The following is a 21376-nucleotide window of genomic DNA, read 5'->3' as shown; positions in this document are numbered from 1 at the left end:
GTTTTCGTTTGCATTTTGTAATGTCTAATGAGATGGAACAGCTACTTATTTGTTGATTGCAAAGTGCATGTCTTCTGTGTGAATAATTTGTCCAGGTCCTATGTCACTTCGCCGTTCGCCAGGGTAGGGAATGATTCTTATTAAATCAATTTCTATATAAATATTTATAGAAATCAATGTATATCAATTTCTATATAAATATTTTGTTTTATAATCCATGTGGCAAAATTGGTGTTTTCCTTTTAATAATTTTTCAGGCATGGTTTTGTGTTTTGCTTTGTTTTATTTTACTTTGTATTCACATTGATAAAGATTACCTGGCAAGTTTTTCCTTTTTTTTTTCTTTCTTTAATATCATATTTAATTAATCCTTTATCTTTTCAATGTTAAAAAATAATTACTTTTATCTAAAAAAAAAGATAGTTTCTTTAGTTGTACTGATACACTTTCCTTTACTTATTTTTCAAATTCATGTTTTACAGACTAGTTTGGGATTTAATGGTGGGGCTGCACCAGGGAACAGAGCCTTGTGGTTTGTGAGGTTACTTAGCAAAGCAGAGCCTTTTTCTCCTAGTGTGAGCCCAGGCCACCAAGTCTATTGGGCAGACTAACACAAGTTTCTGGGTTCCCCATTGGTGAAAGAGACAGGAGGGCGGGCAGCAGACCTTAAGGAAGGTACTCTGATGTCAGTAGAAAAATATTGACTTCAATTCTCCATCAACACTGAATTCTAGCTTATCATTCTCTCCTATCTTATAAATTGAAGTGGAATATCTTTTGCCCAAAGCTACTTATACAGGTAATGGCAAGCTGAGGCTGAATCCTGAGTTTCTTTTCACAGATATCTTTGTATGTAAATCTTGCAGTTATGTCTCAGGACCAGGCTGTTCCTCTTGAACACGGGGAGAATTTTGTATCAATGTGTTACACAGCAGTGTTAGAGAGCAGAGCCCCAGTAACTGGCAGTGGCTCCTCCAATTCGCCTTTTTGGTTTTTGGTCATTTTACAAACCTGAATATCAGTTTTGGAGAATCTGTTTTGGGCTTGTTGGAAGATAGATCAGTAGACTGGCAGGCAGGCAGGCAGTCGACAGACTGACTCAGATTCCTGTTGTTAAATAGACAGAAATATTTTAGCAGCTCCTGTATTACAGATCAGAAAAGGTCTTTGCTGTAAATTGACTCATGCTTGCTCCATCCTGCATGCTAGTGAGGCATGAAGGAAAGGAGATGAGAGATATTCTCTGCACTTACGGAGCCCAGATGCTGAGTGGAGTCAGAAAAGTAAATGATAATGGCATCAATGTGATATCCATACTAACCTAGACACACGCAGGAGTTAGTGGAGTCCAAAGAAAGTAAGCTGGCCCAGACTTGGGTGGAGCTGGAATTGGAACAAGGCTGGGAGTGTTAAAGAAATAATCTCCCCAGGAATAATCCTTAGCATGGGAGATCATGGCCTCCAGGAACAGAGTTTGCTTAGGTATAAAGCACAGAACATACAGAACCCTTGGAGGATAAGAGCATCAAACAGGAGACAAGAGAAAGGTTTTGTATACTTCACTAAGGAAGCTGGATTTTACTTTGAATCAAGGGCAATCATTAATTAAAAGATTCTTAGCATTGCTAAAAAGAGGAATTACATTGAAATCAGAAATGGTAGTAATCCAGGTGGGAAATCACTGGAGTTGTTAAAGGGGAAAGAATTGGGGCAGATGGGAATGCTATTCAGAAAGTGGCCAGGTAGACTTAAGAATGTATTCTGCATATGGGATCAGGAGCAGAGCAGTGAGGGTCCTCATTCTAGCTTCAGCAATAAGATAGAAATAAGAACTGCAAGAAAAAGAGCTGGCCCTGGGGGGGAAGATCCTGCAATCTAGTTTGAGATACTGGATTTTCAGTGTGTGATGGACATCTTGGTGGAACCTAGCAAGAAAGTGAATGCACAGGTCTGGGGCTCAGATGAGAGAATTGAAAAGAAGCCATTAACATGAAATCCATTAAGATTCCTCAGGAAGAATATATTTCATGAAATAGAAAAGTTATCTCAAAGCAGAAGCCCTTTTCTGAAATTTTAGTTTGGCAACATAGAAATGAAATGTATGTAGAATATTTCTGATTGAGAAACTTAAGTGATTAATGCAAGTGGTCATTCTAAGTTGTAATTATCTGACTTCTGGTTAAAATGTTTATGGAACTGCTTTCCTCATTCATCCAATGTGTGTGCTCTGTTGGGTGAACTGAGCAGGGACCAATATAATCTGAGGGCTGAGACAGTGCTTCAAAGGTGGAGAGACCTAGCTTTATCCCCTGCTTCCTACTAAAATACTACCTCCACACTGTCACCAAGCCTCTGAGATTAACAGGGATGTTGCAGAGTGAGGTGACAACAGAACCATGAGCCCTCAGCTCAATAATTACCAGCCACCCAGTGGTGATGCCGTGAATGGAGTACCTTCCATTCTTGTTGAGTAGAAATGCCATTTTCTCAGTATGAGTCGCCCTGCTGTTGGTTTATTTTAGAATCCTGTGAAATTAGCCTGTCAGTGTCACCTGTGAGGGGCTTTTAGTTCACATCTTCGAGGTGACAGGTGCTTGCTAGCTGTCAGTCTAGAGGAGAGAGCCACTGCTTTGTAAAGCCAGAGTTGACTTCATTGCTTTCATAGGAAGTTTGCTTAGTAGAAAAAAGAATTCAAGGTGCTCTTTTTCTCTCTTTCCTGTTCTTTCTTTCTTTCTTTCTTTCTTTCTTTCTTTCTTTCTTTCTTTCTTTCTTTCTTTCTATTGAATAGTGCGAAAGAAGGCCGTAACTTCAACTTCCCCAAAATGTGTTTAAATTGCTGTCCCCAGAGGGTCTCCCATTTCACCGTGGTTACAATGGAGCCTCTATCTGGACTTTCCTGCCTATTCTAGCAGCACTCACAAGGAAAGGCTTTCTAAGCCCGGATTCTTCTCACTGCTAATTGTGTGCTACGCCTTTGTGAGGCAGGTGGAGGGCTAGGCGTGGGGTGAGCGTGTTGCTTCTGAGTGGGATTATTTTATAAAATCTTTTTGCCTCTTTGCACATGACTAAAATTATCTTCTGGTCTTGGCATTTCATCAGACAGTTAAAGGGAACTCATGTCCAAGATCTCATCCTTTTCAGTTGGTGAAACTGTTTTAAACAGTATGTCCTACTGAACTCAGAAGATGTTTCAAACAAACAAATAAGTAGTTCAGAAACCCAATGTTGAGAAATAAAAGTGTTTATCATGTTTGTACTATGTAGAGGTTTTGTGAGGTAAAGATTTTTTTTCCTTTTTAAATTAGTGACTGAAACATCTACTTTAAAATAAAGGAAAATGATTTAGATTTTAGATAATCAAGATGAATAATTTATACTCACAGTCATACCTATTCAAATGATCATAGCAGAAGCAATCCTCATAATTAGACAGGGCCTTATGGAAATAGACAAAAGGGCTTTTCTATAATCCAAGGGAAAATTTAAAACTAAGTAGAAGTGGGACAAATGATACATGCATTCTGTAAAACTCGGGGATAATGGCAATTAAGATGAAGCTATTCTGTTCTCGAAGAGCTTACAGTCTGGGCAGGATGGTTCTAGGGGGATGCAAGGAAGTAGAGCAGGAGACTTAGCTCAGCAGTCTGCAGGCACGCTCAGAAAACTGAGGGTTTCACACTATTTTCTTGAAAATAGTTCCTCAAATCACAGTATCAAAGAACACAAGGTGGTTTTTTGTTTAGTTTTGTTTTGTTTTGTTTTGTAGTTCTGTATTGCGTGTACCCTTACGCTGCTTTGGTTTGTTTTGTGTTTTTCTCTTTTTCCTCTTAAATAAAAAAAAAAAAAAAAAAAAAAAAAGAAAACTGAGGGTAACAGCAAGACCACCACCAAGGACCCAGGAGAACCAGCAAAGCTGGATGGGTAGAAAAGTGTTTGCTGTAACAGACATATAATGAGCAAAGCTGAGAGAGATGAGTGATTAAAATATCAGTTAAGGAAACTACACATAAGATACCGTGAAGAGATAAATGAATATCATGTATTCGTCCAAGCATACACATTGAAAGAGTCATTCACTTAAGCATTTATATGGCAACAGCCCTTTACCAAGCATTATTTTCAATATTTAAAATAGAATAATGAAAAGAACTGACACAATTGCAGCCCTACTAAAGCTAACAGTCAAAGAAATATTAAAAAATATCAGCTGTTATTTAGCTAAAAGAAGAGTGCAACGTGAACAAAATGGAATGTTTTAATGCAATTCAAAAAACTAAAATAGGAGATTAATTGTTATTAAAAAGATCTTTGCTACAAATTATTAAGTGGAGACAGAGTCACTATAACACATATGTCTATTTTACCTGCTCTTGCCCCATGTACCCTAGAATAAGGTGAGCTCTGTAAGGAATCTAAAGAACTTTGGACCCAACAGAGAGAAGAGGAAGGTATAAAGAATGTAAGGGGCATTGCCAGTAGTTCCTTCTGAGTGATGAAGTTGGAATTATTTTTTCTGAGGTTTTATTTTCAGTATGGTATGAATTTTCTACATGAGGATGTATTCTTTTATAATCTGGCAAAACATTTATTTTTATAAAACTACATGAATACTTTTAATGACAAAACACAGTTATATCAACTACCTCTTGATTGGGTCATCTATTTTCTTGTAACTCTATCCTGTCAATCAGATCAGTGACTTCTAGCTACTTGACCCAAAGTGAGGGAATATAGGGGAAAAAAGATACATAAAATCTGGTAACCTCCCTCAGAGTTTATTACCTGCCCATACACATAGCGGTTATTTGTACAAGTCTTCCCATGCTTAACCATCGATGTCAGAGTTTTGGGGATTCTTGGACAGAATATGTAACTCATGGCACAGATGCCTGTCCCCCAGACGACTCCCAATAACCATGGCTGCTCTAATTCAAATAGTAGGCAAATGCCTTCCAAAGAGCACTTGCATGGGAATATATTGTTTCCAATTTAAGTTATGTAGCACCTCTGTTCAGAGAGTGGGAAACAGAAGTGAAAGGCATTAACTGCGCCGTGTCCAAGATCATACTCTCTATGGAGACTGTTTTCCCTGGTAGATCAAAAGCATGTTTTAAAAAATTGTGTTTGAAAGTTCTACACTGGATGGGTTGAAAAGAGAGGGGCTCTGAGGGCAATCTAATGCCTTCCCTGAGAGAAAATCACAGTGGCAGTCACCTGAACCCTTTTTCTTCAGCCTTCCTCACATTTATAAAGCCTTAAGGGCAAGATCTGCATTTCAGACATCCTTGTATGATTGATCCCTGGAGTAAAAAGTAGGTGTTCAGTTATTACTCGTTGAATGCAAGACAAAAACAAAAGAATCTTGGTTATGCACCTTACATATTTTCAAGTGGTATTGCCATGGTGAATATATAACATGTACAGATTAATGCTATATTAATGATGCACAATATAGTATTTTCCTCAATAACATTTAAACAGCTAAACGTAATTTTTTTTCTTTCTCTGAATGCTTAATGCTTGAGAAGTGGAGGTGGCTTTATAGAATAGAAATGGAAGAATGCACATTTTTTCCTTGGTTTTCCTTTCAGGCAGCCAATTCCATTTCCTGTGTTAACTCTCAGTGATTGGGGGCATACCAGGGCTTCTCAGGCAGCAGGAAATTTATCCGAGACTGTTCCCACAACATAATGGAACCGAAATAATTTACTCTTACCTGAAGTCTGCGTTTTATAAAGGTTCAGAAGGAATGGTTTTGGCGGTGTAATTTCAGGCTGACTGATAGGTGGAAGACAGAGAACTTTGTGAGTGAGAACTTGGCCCTCGGCACTCTGCCCTCCCCTCGCGGGGCTGACAGTGAGGGGAGGTGATGATGGAACCCTTCCTGCAGTCCACGGGGAACTGTTTCTTCTTTTTTTCTTTCAAGTGCTTATGTCCGGTTCTGCATATTTTTCTTTCTGGAGTCGGTAATAATGACACGGCAGAGAAAACTGGCTCAAAAGCGTTTTATTAACATAGCAACTAAGGGTATTACAGAGCCTGACTTACTCTGAATTATACATATTTTTATACAGATTTAAGTATCGCCTACATTATAAAATTACCTGGCCATATAAGTTAACTAAAGTTGATAAACTGTTCTCTTAAACTTTCAAAACTAAAATTCCACCCATCCCACAAAAAGTTTTTTAAATCTAGGCACTTAAAGACAATTACATGAAAGTATTACTTTAAAAATAGTAATGGTATATGATTTGCCTTTAAATAAAGATAGACATTAAACAATGATAAGGTAGAACTATTTGTTGCAAATAAATATAAACTTTGAAAATGCCCTAACAAAAAAAGCACTTTCCTAAAATATGACCTATTTCATATTACAATTTATAGTTCATTATTTTATATACGACAAGACAGAATTTTTCCACATTAGTGCTTCTAGTTAAATACTTTGTAGATAAATTGGTATGTGATTCATTTTTCTCAAGTGGCAATGAAAGTTAAAAGAAAGTAGTTGTAGAAAAATATAAAAGCTCTACTGGTTTGGATATTTTTCCATACTCTGGCAGCAAGTTTGCAATAAAAGGAATGATTTTTATGAGAATGTGATTATTCACAGCAAGCCTCAAGTTCGTGTCACTATGAAAAATTCTTCCTTAGTACATGCTCTCAGCAGGCATAATAGATCTAAAAGAAAGGAAACAGGAGTTACAGAGAACACTGACTGTTGCCAGTGACAAATTATGTTTGCAAAAATGATGAGCAAACCCATTGAAAAGTGAGAAATCGGTTCAGCAGTAAATCAAAGGGTGCTTCTTAAGAGTAGTTTGCATCAGTTGCCAAGAGAATTATGTTAGATGTGTGCTGAGTTTTCTTTTTTAAATGTTTGGGATAATTATTTTGTGCCTTAATTTGGTGTTTAGTCGTCTATTGTCAAAAGTTGCATTTTAAATTACAATTTTAAATGTGTATATTTTAATGATACATTCGTATGGTACAACTTGACCTACTGTCAGACTCTATTGCATTTCCCTGTGTTGTGTGGAAAGATTAGCAGCATTTTCACTGGTTCTTACCTAAATTGTGAAAATGCAATATCCTTTGTATCAACAGAACCATAAATGAAGTTTTGTGTTTGGGTATAAGCTTTTGTGTATAATATCAGTCAGCAGTAGAAGCACAGAATGCAAAGTAATACCTTGTGCTTTTGTACAAAAATGTAACTTAAATAATGAAAGACAGGGAAGACAGCTCAGTTTTAGAGTAAAAGCTTGTATGTACAAGGCCCTGAGTTCAATGCCTAGCATTGTCTCCCTGCCAAAGTTAATCAGGAAGTATGGAGCTGTAATACTAAATATTAAGTACTCAACATATTTAAAAAGTGGTATTAATATAATTAGAACAAATGTAATTTGTGACATAATTATTCATTAAATTAGTCCATTACTGTTAGAAAACTGGATTGACCAATTTTAAATACGCCAATTTTGTCTTAATAGTTGGTTTGCAATTCTTTCTGGCTTTTGTTAAATGAAACATTAAGGTTCAGAGTGAATAAAGTCAGATACATTTAAACAGATAGTGGAGAAGGTATTTGTGGTAAGAAAAAAGATCCCCAAACAGAGTGGAACTGCTTGTTTTTTAGTATATTTATAAAATAATATTGTACGACAATATGAAAATTTTGACACACATGTTTTTATTCTTTTTTTACTTATTAAGTTTTGGGATTTTAATGAACTTAAAATTTATTATATATAAAAATATATATCTCCACACAGCCTAAACATTATTTTTTGTCTTGCCATACCTCCAGTATACCCTTCCATGAAAGACTTTAATCTCTAAATGTTTTATAAATATTAATATAAACAGAATCGGATCAAAATAGCTAATACTTTGATTTTGTTAAAACTTCTGTAGTTCAACTCTTGGATTTCTAGGACATGGACCTAGATCCCCTAACATAAACATAATTCTACCAAAATCTTTCTGCCACTTAGATAATCCTTAAAGGATAATGTAACATTTAATATAGTAAAACAACTGTTTTTATAAGTAGAGAATGGGGGAGCAGCATGTTTCTCCACAAATTACATCTTATTACCAACTTTCAAAGATAGATGCTGAAATTTCTTTTTTCCATTTCTGAGACTTGAAGTTCTGTTTACTTTTCCTATTGGCTTGTATACTTGTGTCATCCTATTCCTATCAAAACAGATGCAGGTAGCTAAACATTGATTCACAGTGTGTGTTGGTGCCAGTGGTGGGCTGAATGGGTCTTACTGAGTGGGGATTTAAAGATCCAGATTTCTGGGTCTGTTCTAATTCCATAACTCGAACTTCTCAAATTCTCAAACACAATGAGGGAAATTTCAAAACTCCCTTTGTCCTTCATGGCCTGTGCCTCAGCCACAGGTAATGTGCACACTTCTATCCTACAAGCAAGCTTGTGGAAGGAAAGCAAAGGAAATATGAAGGCCACTAGTACAGCCCAGAGAGACGACAGGCCCTGCTAGTTGGCGCCAATGCAGAGCCGAGGTGAACTGCACACCTGCCCTGTCCTGTCACGCAGGTTGCACTTTGGGCTTCAGGGACTTCATGAAGTTGGCAGAAGAGCACCAGGTAGCCCTTAAGTTCCAATGTATCTCCAATGTGCAGAGAAGGCTGGGTCTGTAATCATGTTACTCCATACCTGTAAGTACAAATGCACATTATGTCAACTAGACAACCTCTTTAAACAGAAATACCTGTACACAAGTAAAAACCTGGCTTCTGCAAACTGACTAACTCGTGGACAGCGGAGGCTGGACATAACATGCCAAATGTAACTGTCAGTGAATTAGAAGCAGGGTTCTTCACATCTTTCCCATCTAGCGAGTTGTTTCTCGACCCCTCTCATTCCATAGAACTTCTGAATCACTTATTGTCTCAGGAGAAAAGCTCTTAGGATACCCATTTTACTTTGTTTCTTGAAGAAGTTATGAAATACCAAGGGAGCCACTCTACCCAGGTCACCCTATAAGGATATCTGGATGAGACTTTGAGAATAAGGCCAGTGTAGACAGACCCACAGGTGGGCATAACTTTCATACATGCTAAGAATTGTTCATCAGTAGCCAAATAGTTTCCAGAGAACTCATGTGGGTTTGTCTCTAAGGTACAACAACTCTCCCTGTACTGTGTATCATCTTTCATGTTTAGAGATAAAAGGAAGCTGCTTTTTAGCAACTTGTGGATTGTAAAGGTCTCTGGCAAGTGTGTGTGTTGTTGAATGGGGAATTCAGAGCCCTGGATGTCACTGCCTTATGACAGGTTGGAGGGGACAAAGAAACCAATAACCATTGCGTTGGCTTTGGTAGACTGCAGCTGGTCTCAAAGACACGCTGATGTCAAGACAATGAAAGTAGCTGCTTCTGTAGGACCTCTTTTTCCTTCCATCTTTTAGTTTCTAAAGAAAGGTATTGAAACAATTAGTGTATGGTATGGTGTCTGTTCTCCCACAGTAAACCTGGAACATGAAGCAAACACAGTATAGCCTCAGTGTGCAGAGTTTGGTCTGGGTAACTCAACTTCTCCAAAAACATGCTTGTAATTTTTTCATATTGTTCCTTTTATAATGTGCACACTGCCTCAAAGTGTATTTCTTGGAGTTTTTGTTTATTCAGCGGCTTCAGGTTTACTCCAAGTTTGTGTTTCTAGTTTCATGTTCAGAGGTATAGGACATCAGTGTGCTGGTGATTGCGTCACTCTACTTGGCACAGAAAAACAAGATCCATTATAACTGTCTTAATTCTTTTTATTAATTTTCCTAAACTAGCTCAAATCATATGGTGTATTTTTACATAATTATGGTACAAGTGGAAGGTTTGGGGGGAAAGTACCACTACAGTATCAAAGCAGAATAAATATTTGTGGAAAAATTCTGCCATAACTTAATACTTTGCATATGAGCTCCTGTACAAAATTTGAGTTATTCCTGGGGCTTGATCCAAAAGAACAAGTCTGCGGCCCACCCCGAGAAGACCAGAGATGATGATGGATCAGAAAAAGGTCAGCTGGAGTGGCAATTGCCAAGAATAATGACAGAGGGACCAAAAAGGCAGAATAACAGCGCAACCAGGGTTCTGAAAGCCAGTGCACATTTGCCACATGGCTGTGAGTTCATACCCCATATGCTGTCTGCCTGCTCCCTACACCAGAACTGGCCTTCAGCTGCCTCATTCCCTGGCAGTACTCCCCGGCCATTCCTATGAGCACTTTGTAGTCCAGCTCTGTGAGTGCTTGGATGTCTGTGAGCTGTAACTGAAGTAGTAATAGTAGCAGCAACTGCAGCTTTCCCATTTATTTATTTTACTCCTCTGTGTCACATGAAGAGAAGCCAGGCAATGGTACACTTTGATGGTTTGGATTGTGGTATTTGTCTGGAAGCTGATTGCAGGAGCCTGTCATGTTAGAACAGAAGTTTTCAGGCTAGTACCTGGGGGATCAACACCATTCCCTGATGATTGCTATCTGCTCTCCTTCAGTGCCCTCTGTTGTGCCTTTGGCCTACTTCATGTTCTTGGGCTTCAAAGCCCTCATTTAGGACACTGTGACCACCTACAATTGTACACTGTATGTACCCTACACCCCTGTCAAATACCTGGTAACCACAGTGGCTCTCTTTCAGGATGATGTCCCTCTAATGTGCCAATCATTTAAGAGCCTGATGATGACATGAGGATTCGAGTTTGCCCTAAGTGATGAAGGACATACATCCAAGTCCCAATCGTATAGAGAAAGCCATGATCAAATGCTAAACACAGTGGGATCAGGGCTAGGGTGGGGTGAGTAACATGTTTTGGAACTGGAGAGCCTTAAGCTCCAAATTGATAAGCCACAAAGGACCTTGGTCATGACCAGCATATAGTGTGGAGTGGTGTCTGTAATGAGGATTAAAGATAGTATCTCAACCTTTAATTTACATTATTTAATATTTTCAAGTCTTCATTGCTTGTATTTGCAAAATGGATTATAACATTAAATACAATTGTACTTTCATCATAAATTCAACTCAACAAAAAATAGGAATCTCTGTGGGTAAGAGAAAGCATGTGCCTACTTCTGCAGGAAACCACAGGCAAAATAGTATGAACACTCCTTATTCAAAATGCTTGGGACCAGAAATGTTGAGGATTTCAGATTCTGGCATATTCATGTATATGCAGTGAGATATCCTGGGCATGAGATCCAACTCTAAACATGATATTCACTTACTGTGTGGGTTACTTTACTTCTTGTTGCTGAGACAAAATACCTGACACCTAAAGTTAAAAAAGGAAAGATGTTTTTAGCTCATAGTTTGCGGAGATTTCAGTCCATAATCAGCTGGCTCCAAGGCAGGGTGGAGTGGCAGAGGGGCAACAATTCATGGTGGCAGAAAACAGCAAAAGCAACAAGAGCAAAGAGGGAGGAGCACAGAGACAAGACTCTCTGCCCCTATATTGTATGTAGGCTACCCACCCTAGAGTGTGTGTAGCATCACACCCATAATCCCAACCTTGGACGGTAAATTAATCACAAATTCTAGAAGCTTGCCCCCATGACTTCATGAGGCTTTGGAGGGACATACAGACACAAACCATAGCATTTACATTTATTTATACTTTATAAAATAGGCTAAAACTAACGCTATACAAAATTTTTAGCACAGCTGCATTTTGATTGTGATCCATCACATGAGGTCTACTTGTCGTATTACATTGGGATTTAGAAAGTTTCAGGTTCTGGAAGAATTCAGATTTTAGGGCCTTGGATGAGGAATGCTTAAATTGAAGTAGTTCACTGCTTTGGGGGAAGGACAAATGTGTCCCACAAGGCATTCAAACTGTCACAATAGGACCTTTAGCTAACTAAGGATCAAAAGGCAGAACATCCCTGATGGATGCGTTACAACTTCTGAAAAGGGAAGGATCTACCCCAGTTTAGGAGCACTGAGCCTACACTTTAACAGTGTTGTTTTGTGTGCTATTGGTGTTGAACTCAGGGTCTCTTATGTGCATGGCTATGTGTATGTATTTGAGACAGTATCTCAATTTGTAGTCTATGCTGGCTTGAATTAACCTATGTAGCCCAGGCTGGCCTTGAATTCCTATTCCTCCTGCCTCAGCCTCCCATGTTCTGAGATTATAGGCATGTGCAACAATCTTTAGCTTTTTATTTATATATTGAAATATGGTCTCACTAAGTTGTCCAGGCTGGCTTCTAACTCTTAGACCCTTCTGCTTCAGTCTCCTGAGTAGTTAAGTGTTACAAGCATGTGCCACAATTTATTGTAAAATTTTCCTAGAAAGCTATAATCACAACTTTTCCTTGTACTGGTTCCCCTTCTTCCACAGAATTTATTTGAAATAGATTTCACATATATGAATATATATATATATATATATATATATATATATATATCAGAATTGCTTAAATTAAAATGTTAGTTACACTCGCACTTCTCTACTATTGGCTGGGCCCTTACAAAAAAGTGTTGCTGATTTTGATATTTCTTTAGAAAGTCATTAACCAAATGTGTTTTTCTCATGCCTTGATTCCTTTCCATCTCTCATATCAATTCTGGTGTCTGTATTTTTGGCATAAAAAGAAATGAAGTTTCCAAGAGTCTTTTTCTGGCCTTCTGGGGCCTGTTCATGAATCCAGATGGTTCCTTTGTGTCTCTAAATGTGGGCTGTCTCCTTGAGAGAATGAGGGGTTGTCCAATAAATGCCACTTTGCCCCAAGCATACTATCACCATTCTAGTAGAGATATGGATGGAAAGTGTGAGCCTCAAACCTGCCTTATTTCTGATACCACAACTCATATGCTGTGAACCACTAGCAAACCATTGTTTGTCTGTTTATTGGACTGCAACATTCCTCCCTGACTTAACAAAATCAAATCTCGGTACTTCACAGTTTTGCAGCACTCAGCAGCCAGTGTTCATCTAGATCCCAGTGAGATTCGGCCACATTTATCACAATTATAATTAATCACTGCAAAGTTAGTAAATTAACTTCTTTCCTGTTAAACTACAAGTACCTTGGGCAGCACTGATAACTTGTCTGCTGCTTCCCAGCAAAGCCACAGCTCTTTGCTATGATCTGCAAGCCCAGTACAGTGGTTCTTTCCCTGATTCTTCCCTCCTGCCTTGGGCCTCTGAGCTTGCTCCTTCTTTTTCCTGCAAGACTGGTTTCGCAAGTACTTGGCTCTGCAGGTTCTCCCTCTCCTGCTCTCCTGCCATGTTTGTTCTTCGTAGCACTCACCCCATCAGACATACTGTATGGACTACAGATTTTCTTGTTTGTGTCTGTCTTCTACTACAATGTTGATTCCAAGGTGAGAAAGATTTTTGCCTATGGACATCTCAAACCCATCATTGAAAACTAATGAATAGGGGCTGGGGATTTAGCTCAGCGGCATAAGTGCCTGCCTTGCAAGCAGGCAGTCATGAGTTCAATCCCTGGTACCAATAAAAAAGGAAAAAGACAAAAAAAAAAAAAAAAAGAAAAGAAAACTAATGAATAAACTATGCAGACCTAGTGGTGGCTCCTGGAAATGTAAATGCTGTCCATGGATCTGAATTCAATAATGATTTCATATCTTGTACTTTTCGGAAGTTTCTTTCAAAAGTACAATTTCAGCACATTTAATTTATTTTGGAGTACAAACTTACTTTCCTATGGAATCCTATATATTCTGTACTCTATAAACACTCAATTAGGATTTCTAGGAATGCATTTTGTAGATGAAGCTTCCATTCTTGTCTTCCGTGTCCATAGAATCTTGCAATGGCTTTGTACTTTACTGCCTCTGTTGTTTCCCTGAGTCCAGGGCCCCTCTTGCTTACAGTCAAAGACTTAAATCAAACCCTCTTCTCCTCTCATGGTTACCTGATTGTCTGGATTTTAAACAGATTTGGAGACTAAATATCAACTAAGTCAAGAAGGCAAAAATGAAAACCTAATATTAGACTCTTCAGACAAAGCTTAGACAGTTTCTTCAGAGTAAGAGAGAAACAATTGATCCTCACAGAGGACACTGAGCTTCAGGATATGTAAATGAAATGACAGAAACCGCTGTGGCTAACTGGAGAATTAACACACTTAAGGCAAGCGAACACATTCTGCAGCTCTGCTGTGAAGTATTATAGGAACTTAATATTCTCCATTCTTTTAGGAAACAAATGTCTCATAGAAAAGAGAGCAATATTACCATCTCATTAAAATTTTTGAAATATTAAAAAAATAAGCACTTTTACCACAATTTGTAATCTTACACAAGCATTTCTTTCTAGTTATGTATTTAATGCACTTGAAGTTGGTGCAGCAGCATAACATTTTTCTATCATTCTCTGAGATGAGTGGCAGTTTCAGAAATATATCTTATGTAGACATTTTAATGATCTTTTTCATTCTCAAAGGTTCTAGTTAGGCCCAGGGTTAAGTCTCTTCTCATTAAAATCATTGTACAGAAGTTTTCCTGATAAAGAATGAATGATAAAGATCCCTGTTGCAATTACACCAAACTTGGCTTTAATCAAGTCACTGTGGAATGGGTTTGCTCTCTACAAGTAAAAGCCTGATGCTGTTGATGCTTAGTTGGAGCTAACTAAGATGCTGAATTATTCTTCAGTGGGAGCAATGAGGCTTAAATAAAACTAACTAGAGAAAACAAATACAGGGTATGAAGAACAAGGGGAACGAAGGGGTCATTAGCAGTGTTGGAGGATTTCTATCTCCTCTGCTAGAGGTGGGGACTGACAACTAAATTACTGTGGTTTAAAAAGCACATCACAACACCCTACTTTTCTGAACAACTCTTCCCACCCTTAAAGTTTTTTGGGAATTCTAAGTCAGCTTTGAATCCTTGAATTAATTTTTTAAACATATCTTCATCTCTTCTAGTCCTGACTTTCTCTTTTCTGTTCATTCTCCCAATAAAAGAACACTTCTCCTTCATGGCACTATGGTTTTCTTTTCTCTTTCTTTCTTTCTTTTTTTCCTCCTCCTCCCCCCACCCCTTTCCATCCTTCCTTTTGTTTACACGATCTACAGGCTTCAAAATGGTAGCTTATAAACAACATAAAAATTTCTAGTTAAAAGAAAGACATTTCTTCTCCTAGAATATGTTGTTGTTGAAAACACAAATAGTCATTATTATGTACTAAAATAAGATTAAAATTATTAAGTCTGTGAAGTTCCTGACCATGTTTTCCAAGAATGACCCACTTTACAAATGTTAAATTCACAGTCAGCATGTGAGGGCTCCCAAACCTGCTTTTCCTTTCTTCTTATCTGAGGTTATGGACCTCAGGAGAGCAGGGGAGGGTTACAAGGTCAAAGTCTTTTCCTCCGTGGAACTTGCTGCATGCTGCGAGAGGCCTGCCTGGAAAATAGATGCTTTGGCAAAGCGGTTGGGGGGGAGGTGATTTTAATTCTGTTAAGGAACAGCTGGTTTGAGTTTCTTTCCACTTCTGTCTTCTGCTCCCTTCCTCACAAATCCATGGAGAGGGAAGAATTTGTTCAGAAGGAACTGGCACCATAAAAATACACCTATTGACCGTGGTGTTTAAATATGTCCTCTTTGTTACCGTTAAATGCTGAGTGCTGGAGAAATAGGCTAGATTGTATAAAATTAACTATTTGAAATATGACCAAAGCCTTAGTCAAAAGAACCTTTTAAAGTAAAGGCTATGTGACTGGAAGTTTCTTAATAATGTTTTCAACTAAAAATTTAATGGAAATAAGTATCAGAAAGGTCTCTGGAGTATTTGGAAGCTGAATTCAAAGGAGAAAGATGACTGAAAGATGAAGGCATGCTAAGTGTGCCTGTCCCTCATTTCTGGATTGGACACCTCGCCTGCCACATATTTCACTCTTGTCTGCCTTTCCGACAGCCGTGTCAGGGGGGCTGGGGCTGCAGCCACCAGTGCTAAGTGTGTGCAAGGGCTCCTGTGCAAGCAGGTGCATGCGCATCCTCTCAGTTCAGTTATGACTTACTGTTCTAAACGCTTTACATTCTCGTCAGAAAAGTCAGGTCTTTTAAAAAAAAAAAAACTTTATGCTAATAATAAACTCGTAAACCCAATATTTAAAATGAATATGTAACGTTGGTAAAAAGGTTTGGACAAATATTAAAAACAGCATGTGATTGGTTATTTTTATTTAGGTTGTGAAGCATCTCATGCTTTTTTTCAATCCTGCATGTGTGCATGTGTGCACACACACAGAATAAAACTCTCATCTCTCAAATAAATGGCAAACTAGTAACAGATTTTTGTCTCGGCTTCTCAGCACACTGGCCTCAGGCTGTGTTGGTGTGTGGCTCAACAGCAATCAGAGGTCATAATTTCATTGGCAGTTAGCATCAGGTTTAATTTTTCTAGCATGTTACATTTACCAAAATGTCTGGTTTCAGTTATGCTTAGACACTGACTGAACCGGCTCTGAGCAGCATGATGTCTTAAGGTACCTGAGGTTTATGGAACACATATGCTAATTGTTTTCAATCACTTTCCTTTCTAAACACAAAAATGTGTTTTCTGAGGCTGAATAACAAGTAGTTGTTGATAGCATTGCTTATTTCTTTGAAAAAGACCCCATGAGTTATAAATGTCAATTTAACAAGACTGCCACCTACTGATTGACAGAGTTGAAAGCCACCCCAATTGAGGTGTTTTTAAAAATAACTATGTGTTTTTAAATATCTTTTTTAAATTGACACATGTCATTTTCTTTGCATTTTAGGAATGTGACCAAGTTCATATAGATGATGTTTCTTCAGATGACAATGGCCAAGACCTAAGGTGAGCACAATGAAACGGAGCCGATCATTTCCTTTATAGCTTAATTGCTCAGCTAATTAAGGTGAATTTTCTGTTTGGTTAACTTTGGGTTTTCTTGCATCTAAATAGCACATATAACTTTGGAACAGATGGCTTTCCTGCTGCAGCCACCAGTGCTAATTTATGCCTGGCCACTGGTGTCCGGGGCGGAGTGGACTGGATGCGAAAGTTGGCCTTCCGCTACAGACGAGTAAAGGAGATCTACAACACCTACAAAAACAACGTGGGAGGCAAGTGACTACCAGCCACCAACTCCTTCAGTGTAGGCTGAGACAGTCTTGTGAGAGTCCTAGAAGTACCACTCACTTTTGGGTCACAGAGTTTTGGATATGATGGGGGTTTTTTTTGTTGTTGTTTTGTTTTTTGTTTTTGTCTTTTTCGATGGGTTTTGCAGGGCAGTTTCATCCACCAGGAAATTACTCCACTGTAGTCTAGAGCTAGCTGATGTGACTTGGTACTCAGTGGTGTGTCCTGGGCCAAGTCCCCTGACACCTCTAACATTTGGCCATCCTCCCAACAAAGTGGGTTTAGCAACTATTGCCCAAATCACAAAGGGGATGCTATGCTGTCTCTGCCATTAGCCTGTATCTTTTCACAGTGGTCAAAATAGCTTTAGCATGAGAGAGAATATGTTCATTTAGTAATGAAAATTGTAAGGATGGCGATGGTTTCCAGCATCTAGAGTATATCTAGATGCTCAAATGATACTGCCTAGAAGTCCTGTACTTTCCTTTGGGTAGGAATTCTCCTAGGTCAGTCTCTCTCAAAATACTGAAAAATGATCACTAGATCCAGATCTATATCCTGCTGTTTAGTATCTCCACAGGGATGGGACAGACATCTTTCCATAGATTCAGCAAAAGTCCTGGGACAGACTCACTGGCCAGGCCAAGGTCACACACCTACCCTGGCAGCCAGAAGGTAGAGTCAGATTTCTCAAACTGCATGGTTAGAGAAATGGGGAAAATAGAAGACCTCTGCCAAAAAGAAGGGATGCTCAGAATGCCAAGTCAGTAAATGTTCCTCATAAACTAAAGACGAATTTTCAACTGAGTGATAATATATGACAATTACCATAAAGCTCGAAGGTGATAGAAGTACTTCTATTAAGTGTTCATTGTTCATAAAACCCCAGGTATGTCAGTGAGGCCATTGCTTATGTGCTCATGTGTGCTTTTGGACCCCCAGGTCTGCTGGGTCCAGCGAAGAGGGAGGCTTGGCTGCAGCTGAGGGCGGAGATCGAAGCGCTGACCGACTCCTGGTTGACCCTGGCCCTGAAAGCTCTCTCGCTTATTCACTCCCGGTGAGGCGCTCCAGGAGCCTTTGCCAGGACATGGGCACTGCTCGTGCTTGTTCATTTTGGAGATTTATTTTTCAACAGTCTTTTCTTTTGCTTTCTGTTCTCATAGGACGAACTGTGTGAATATTTTAGTAACAACTACTCAGCTCATCCCAGCTTTGGCAAAGGTCCTGCTATATGGATTAGGAATTGTATTTCCGATAGAAAATATTTACAGCGCAACTAAAATAGGTGAGTGGTGCTGACTTTTGTTTTGTTTTCAAATCCTTCTTTATCCTTTAGTGAAAATGAAAGTCAGTAAGTGAGAGGGCAGTTTTTTCGGGATACTAAATACATCAGACAAATAGAAGAATAGTTTTCAAAACTGGCTTTAGACACTAAGAGAAATATAAAGAATAAGCCATGTCCCTGAAGTCATAAAATTTTTCTTTACTGGATAATATTAATAACTGGGCATTTTAGGTATAGGTAACTTAACATCAATTCTGGATTATTATCTTAGTCTTTTAGACGACATCAATAAAAATATTTTGTAACCAAAATGAACAGTAATATAAAACTATACAAAGTAGAAATAAAATAACTCCCAAAACACTTTTCTTTATTATTACTGGAAATGAGGTTTGTTTTGCTTTGAATTTAATATAACAATTTAATTCCCAGTTTTGCCATAGAGATATAAAAATTAAGCTTTTTGCAAGAAGGAAACATAGTTGGAGGAAAAGACAAATACGAAATTTAGTCAGAACATAAATTAAGACAGAATAAGAGAGGGGTGAAAAGACATGGCTCTTTGGGGGCAGCAGATATCTAACTATAAACTATATTATAAAGCAATAGGTAAATACGCATCTGCCAGCTATCTACTAGATATTCAGAACTAGAGCTGTACTGAGCATTTTTCACATTTTAGTAGGCCTTTACATTTTACAAATTAGGTAATTAAAACTCTAAGAATTATTCAAGTGAATACCTGCTCCGACTCCCAGTCCACTTCTCCTTTCTGTACCCTCAGGGATGTACCAAGTGTCTAACTGTGTACAAAGCCAAGGAAAGATTCATTCCCAACCAAGAGGTGGCAGAGGGCAAGTGTCAGTGAAAGGAGAGGAGCAAAATGGCATTTAAGCTGGGTATAAAAGGACAAATAGGGGCGTTACTGAGATGAAGAGAACAGAGAAACCACAATGTGTTCCCTTCGGAGACACTTGAATGGTCTTAGGTGGCTGGATCCCCTGGAAACCTGATGCTGGAAACATAGGCCTGAATCTAGTCATAAGTAGCCCTGTAAATTACCCTACGGAAATAAATGTAGTTTGGGGAAATTCACAGGGAGGAAAAAGGATACACAAACTGGAAAAGATGGCCATTACTGACAACGCTAAAAAAGAACGGAGTAAAAACAGAATGCCAGGAGGTCTAATGCCCATCTCCTTGCGCTCATACACCTCTGGTACTTCTCCCAAGTAATGCGCAAATGGTCCCTAAAGAATTACTTGGGTAATTGCTTATAGTGTGACTTTCCCACTAGACTTTAATATACTTGAGGGCTATACAGTATTTGTCTATTTTGCTTTTCATAAGGGTTCCAGTGCCAAGATGATAGGAAGTACTCAAAACTGGTTCTCAATGAAATGGATAAAAAATGAGGAGTGCTGACACAGGGGTTTCTTTTAGGCACCTGAGTAAGGAAAGGCATGTTTAACTGGTGGGGAAGCAGGTTAAATCACATCAACGTTGAGTGAGAAGAGCGTGTGGGATACTCAGGTAGACTTTTCACATTGGAAATATATGTATCTGGAGTTTGAGGATGAACTGAACTTCCCCAAAAGGCTAAGAATGCAACACTGAAAAATACTTTTAGAACATACCCATTAAAGAATATACCAAACAGAAAAAAATCCTGGTAGCCCATTATAACCCAGAAATTTTACATGTTCTCGTGTTTCATGAAAAAGCAATTGGTTTGAGTCATGTTACTTTTATTTTCATCCATGTCAAGAAACAGAAAATATAGTGTATTTTCTAAACTGGGATTATGGTAAGGCTTATCAGCACATGAAAGTTGGGACAAATTCCAAAGAAGCACATAGTATAAGGCATTAATATTTGATCTCCCAAAAGGAAAATACATATGGTATGTTACATGTCAAATGCATTGATGTTTGATCCCTTATAATTTGAAAATAGAACAGGAAATTAAATTAACAATTCAATGAGCATTATTTTTAAATGAACATCTTTGGCATAATAGAGCTAATTCTAATTTTTATTTCGTATTGGAAAAAAAAATTTTAAAAGAGTGACAAAAATTATCTCACAACCAGTGAGAGGACCTCATTTTTCTATATTTTACTAAGAAAAGTTGAGATTGAAACTCTGGTAGTTATTGCCAACTGTGCCATCAAATTAGACCTATATGGAGATCAGTGCAGAAACCCCAGGAATTTTCACTGGAAACAAAATTCCAATGTCATAGGAGGTAACTGATGTCTCCTTTACCATGACTATGATGCTCTCTGGAACAAAGTGTATTCAGTAGAGCTAATATCTAATAAATTTCTAAAAGTCATCTTCATTTTCTTAATCTTTATTGTGAGAAATTTCTGTGTGACCCAAATTTTACAATGGAGACATTACATAGGCAAGAATTTTCTTGTTTGAAACCACTACTTCATCTTTAAATGTATTTACCTCCCTTTTTCCAAGAGAAAAAACTACAAAAAGAAGCATTTTTCTACAGAGGGAAAAAGAGTTTCTTGACATGTGTTTGGATGTACATTTTGAATTTATTTCTTGAAGTGTTTTGATGTTTTACAGTTTAGAGGGCACCTAAAGTAGCATTGAAATAGCATCCTTTGAATAAGGCTAGCTCTATTTCATTCTGTCAGATGCAAACGAGAGATTTTAGTGCAAAATACAAATATAAAGCAGACATTTGTTTAAGCAAACAAGCAATTTGTTCACGTGTATATCTGATCCTTATTTGAAAGAGGTGCAGGCCCCACTCAGCCATTCACATTTGAGAACTATAAACTGTCCCATTGTCCATTAAAATGACCCCATTGGCAGCCTGAGACTTGGAACACCGGGTTCTTCTCTAAGAAAAAACAAAGGCTGCATTAACTACAGGGATGTGCTGACAGTGTCGCTGCCATGGAAGCCCAAACCAAGTCATGACATGGGAAAGATAATAGACAGATAA

The 21376-nt window shown here is 38.2% G+C and overlaps 1 protein-coding gene across 17 annotated transcripts in view; it reads left to right on the top strand.

The window, feature by feature from the left end:
• Nucleotides 1-21376, top strand: part of Eya1 (EYA transcriptional coactivator and phosphatase 1) — a 328770-nt gene that overhangs the window by 294705 nt on the left and 12689 nt on the right. For all 17 annotated transcript variants that reach the window (XM_063257446.1, XM_063257454.1, XM_063257445.1 and 14 more), the window contains 4 exons: nt 16777-16835; nt 16944-17104; nt 18063-18177; nt 18284-18405. In XM_063257446.1, the coding sequence (XP_063113516.1) occupies nt 16777-16835; nt 16944-17104; nt 18063-18177; nt 18284-18405 (457 nt within the window). The remainder of the gene's footprint in view (nt 1-16776; nt 16836-16943; nt 17105-18062; nt 18178-18283; nt 18406-21376) is intronic.

Source organism: Cavia porcellus, unplaced genomic scaffold (genome assembly GCF_034190915.1).
Source record: "Cavia porcellus strain 051 isolate PalLab524CR breed Dunkin Hartley unplaced genomic scaffold, mCavPor4.1 scaffold_10, whole genome shotgun sequence".
Taxonomy (NCBI): domain Eukaryota; kingdom Metazoa; phylum Chordata; class Mammalia; order Rodentia; family Caviidae; genus Cavia; species Cavia porcellus.
Note: the sequence above shows the minus strand (reverse complement) of the source record. Positions and strands in the feature narration are given on the sequence as shown.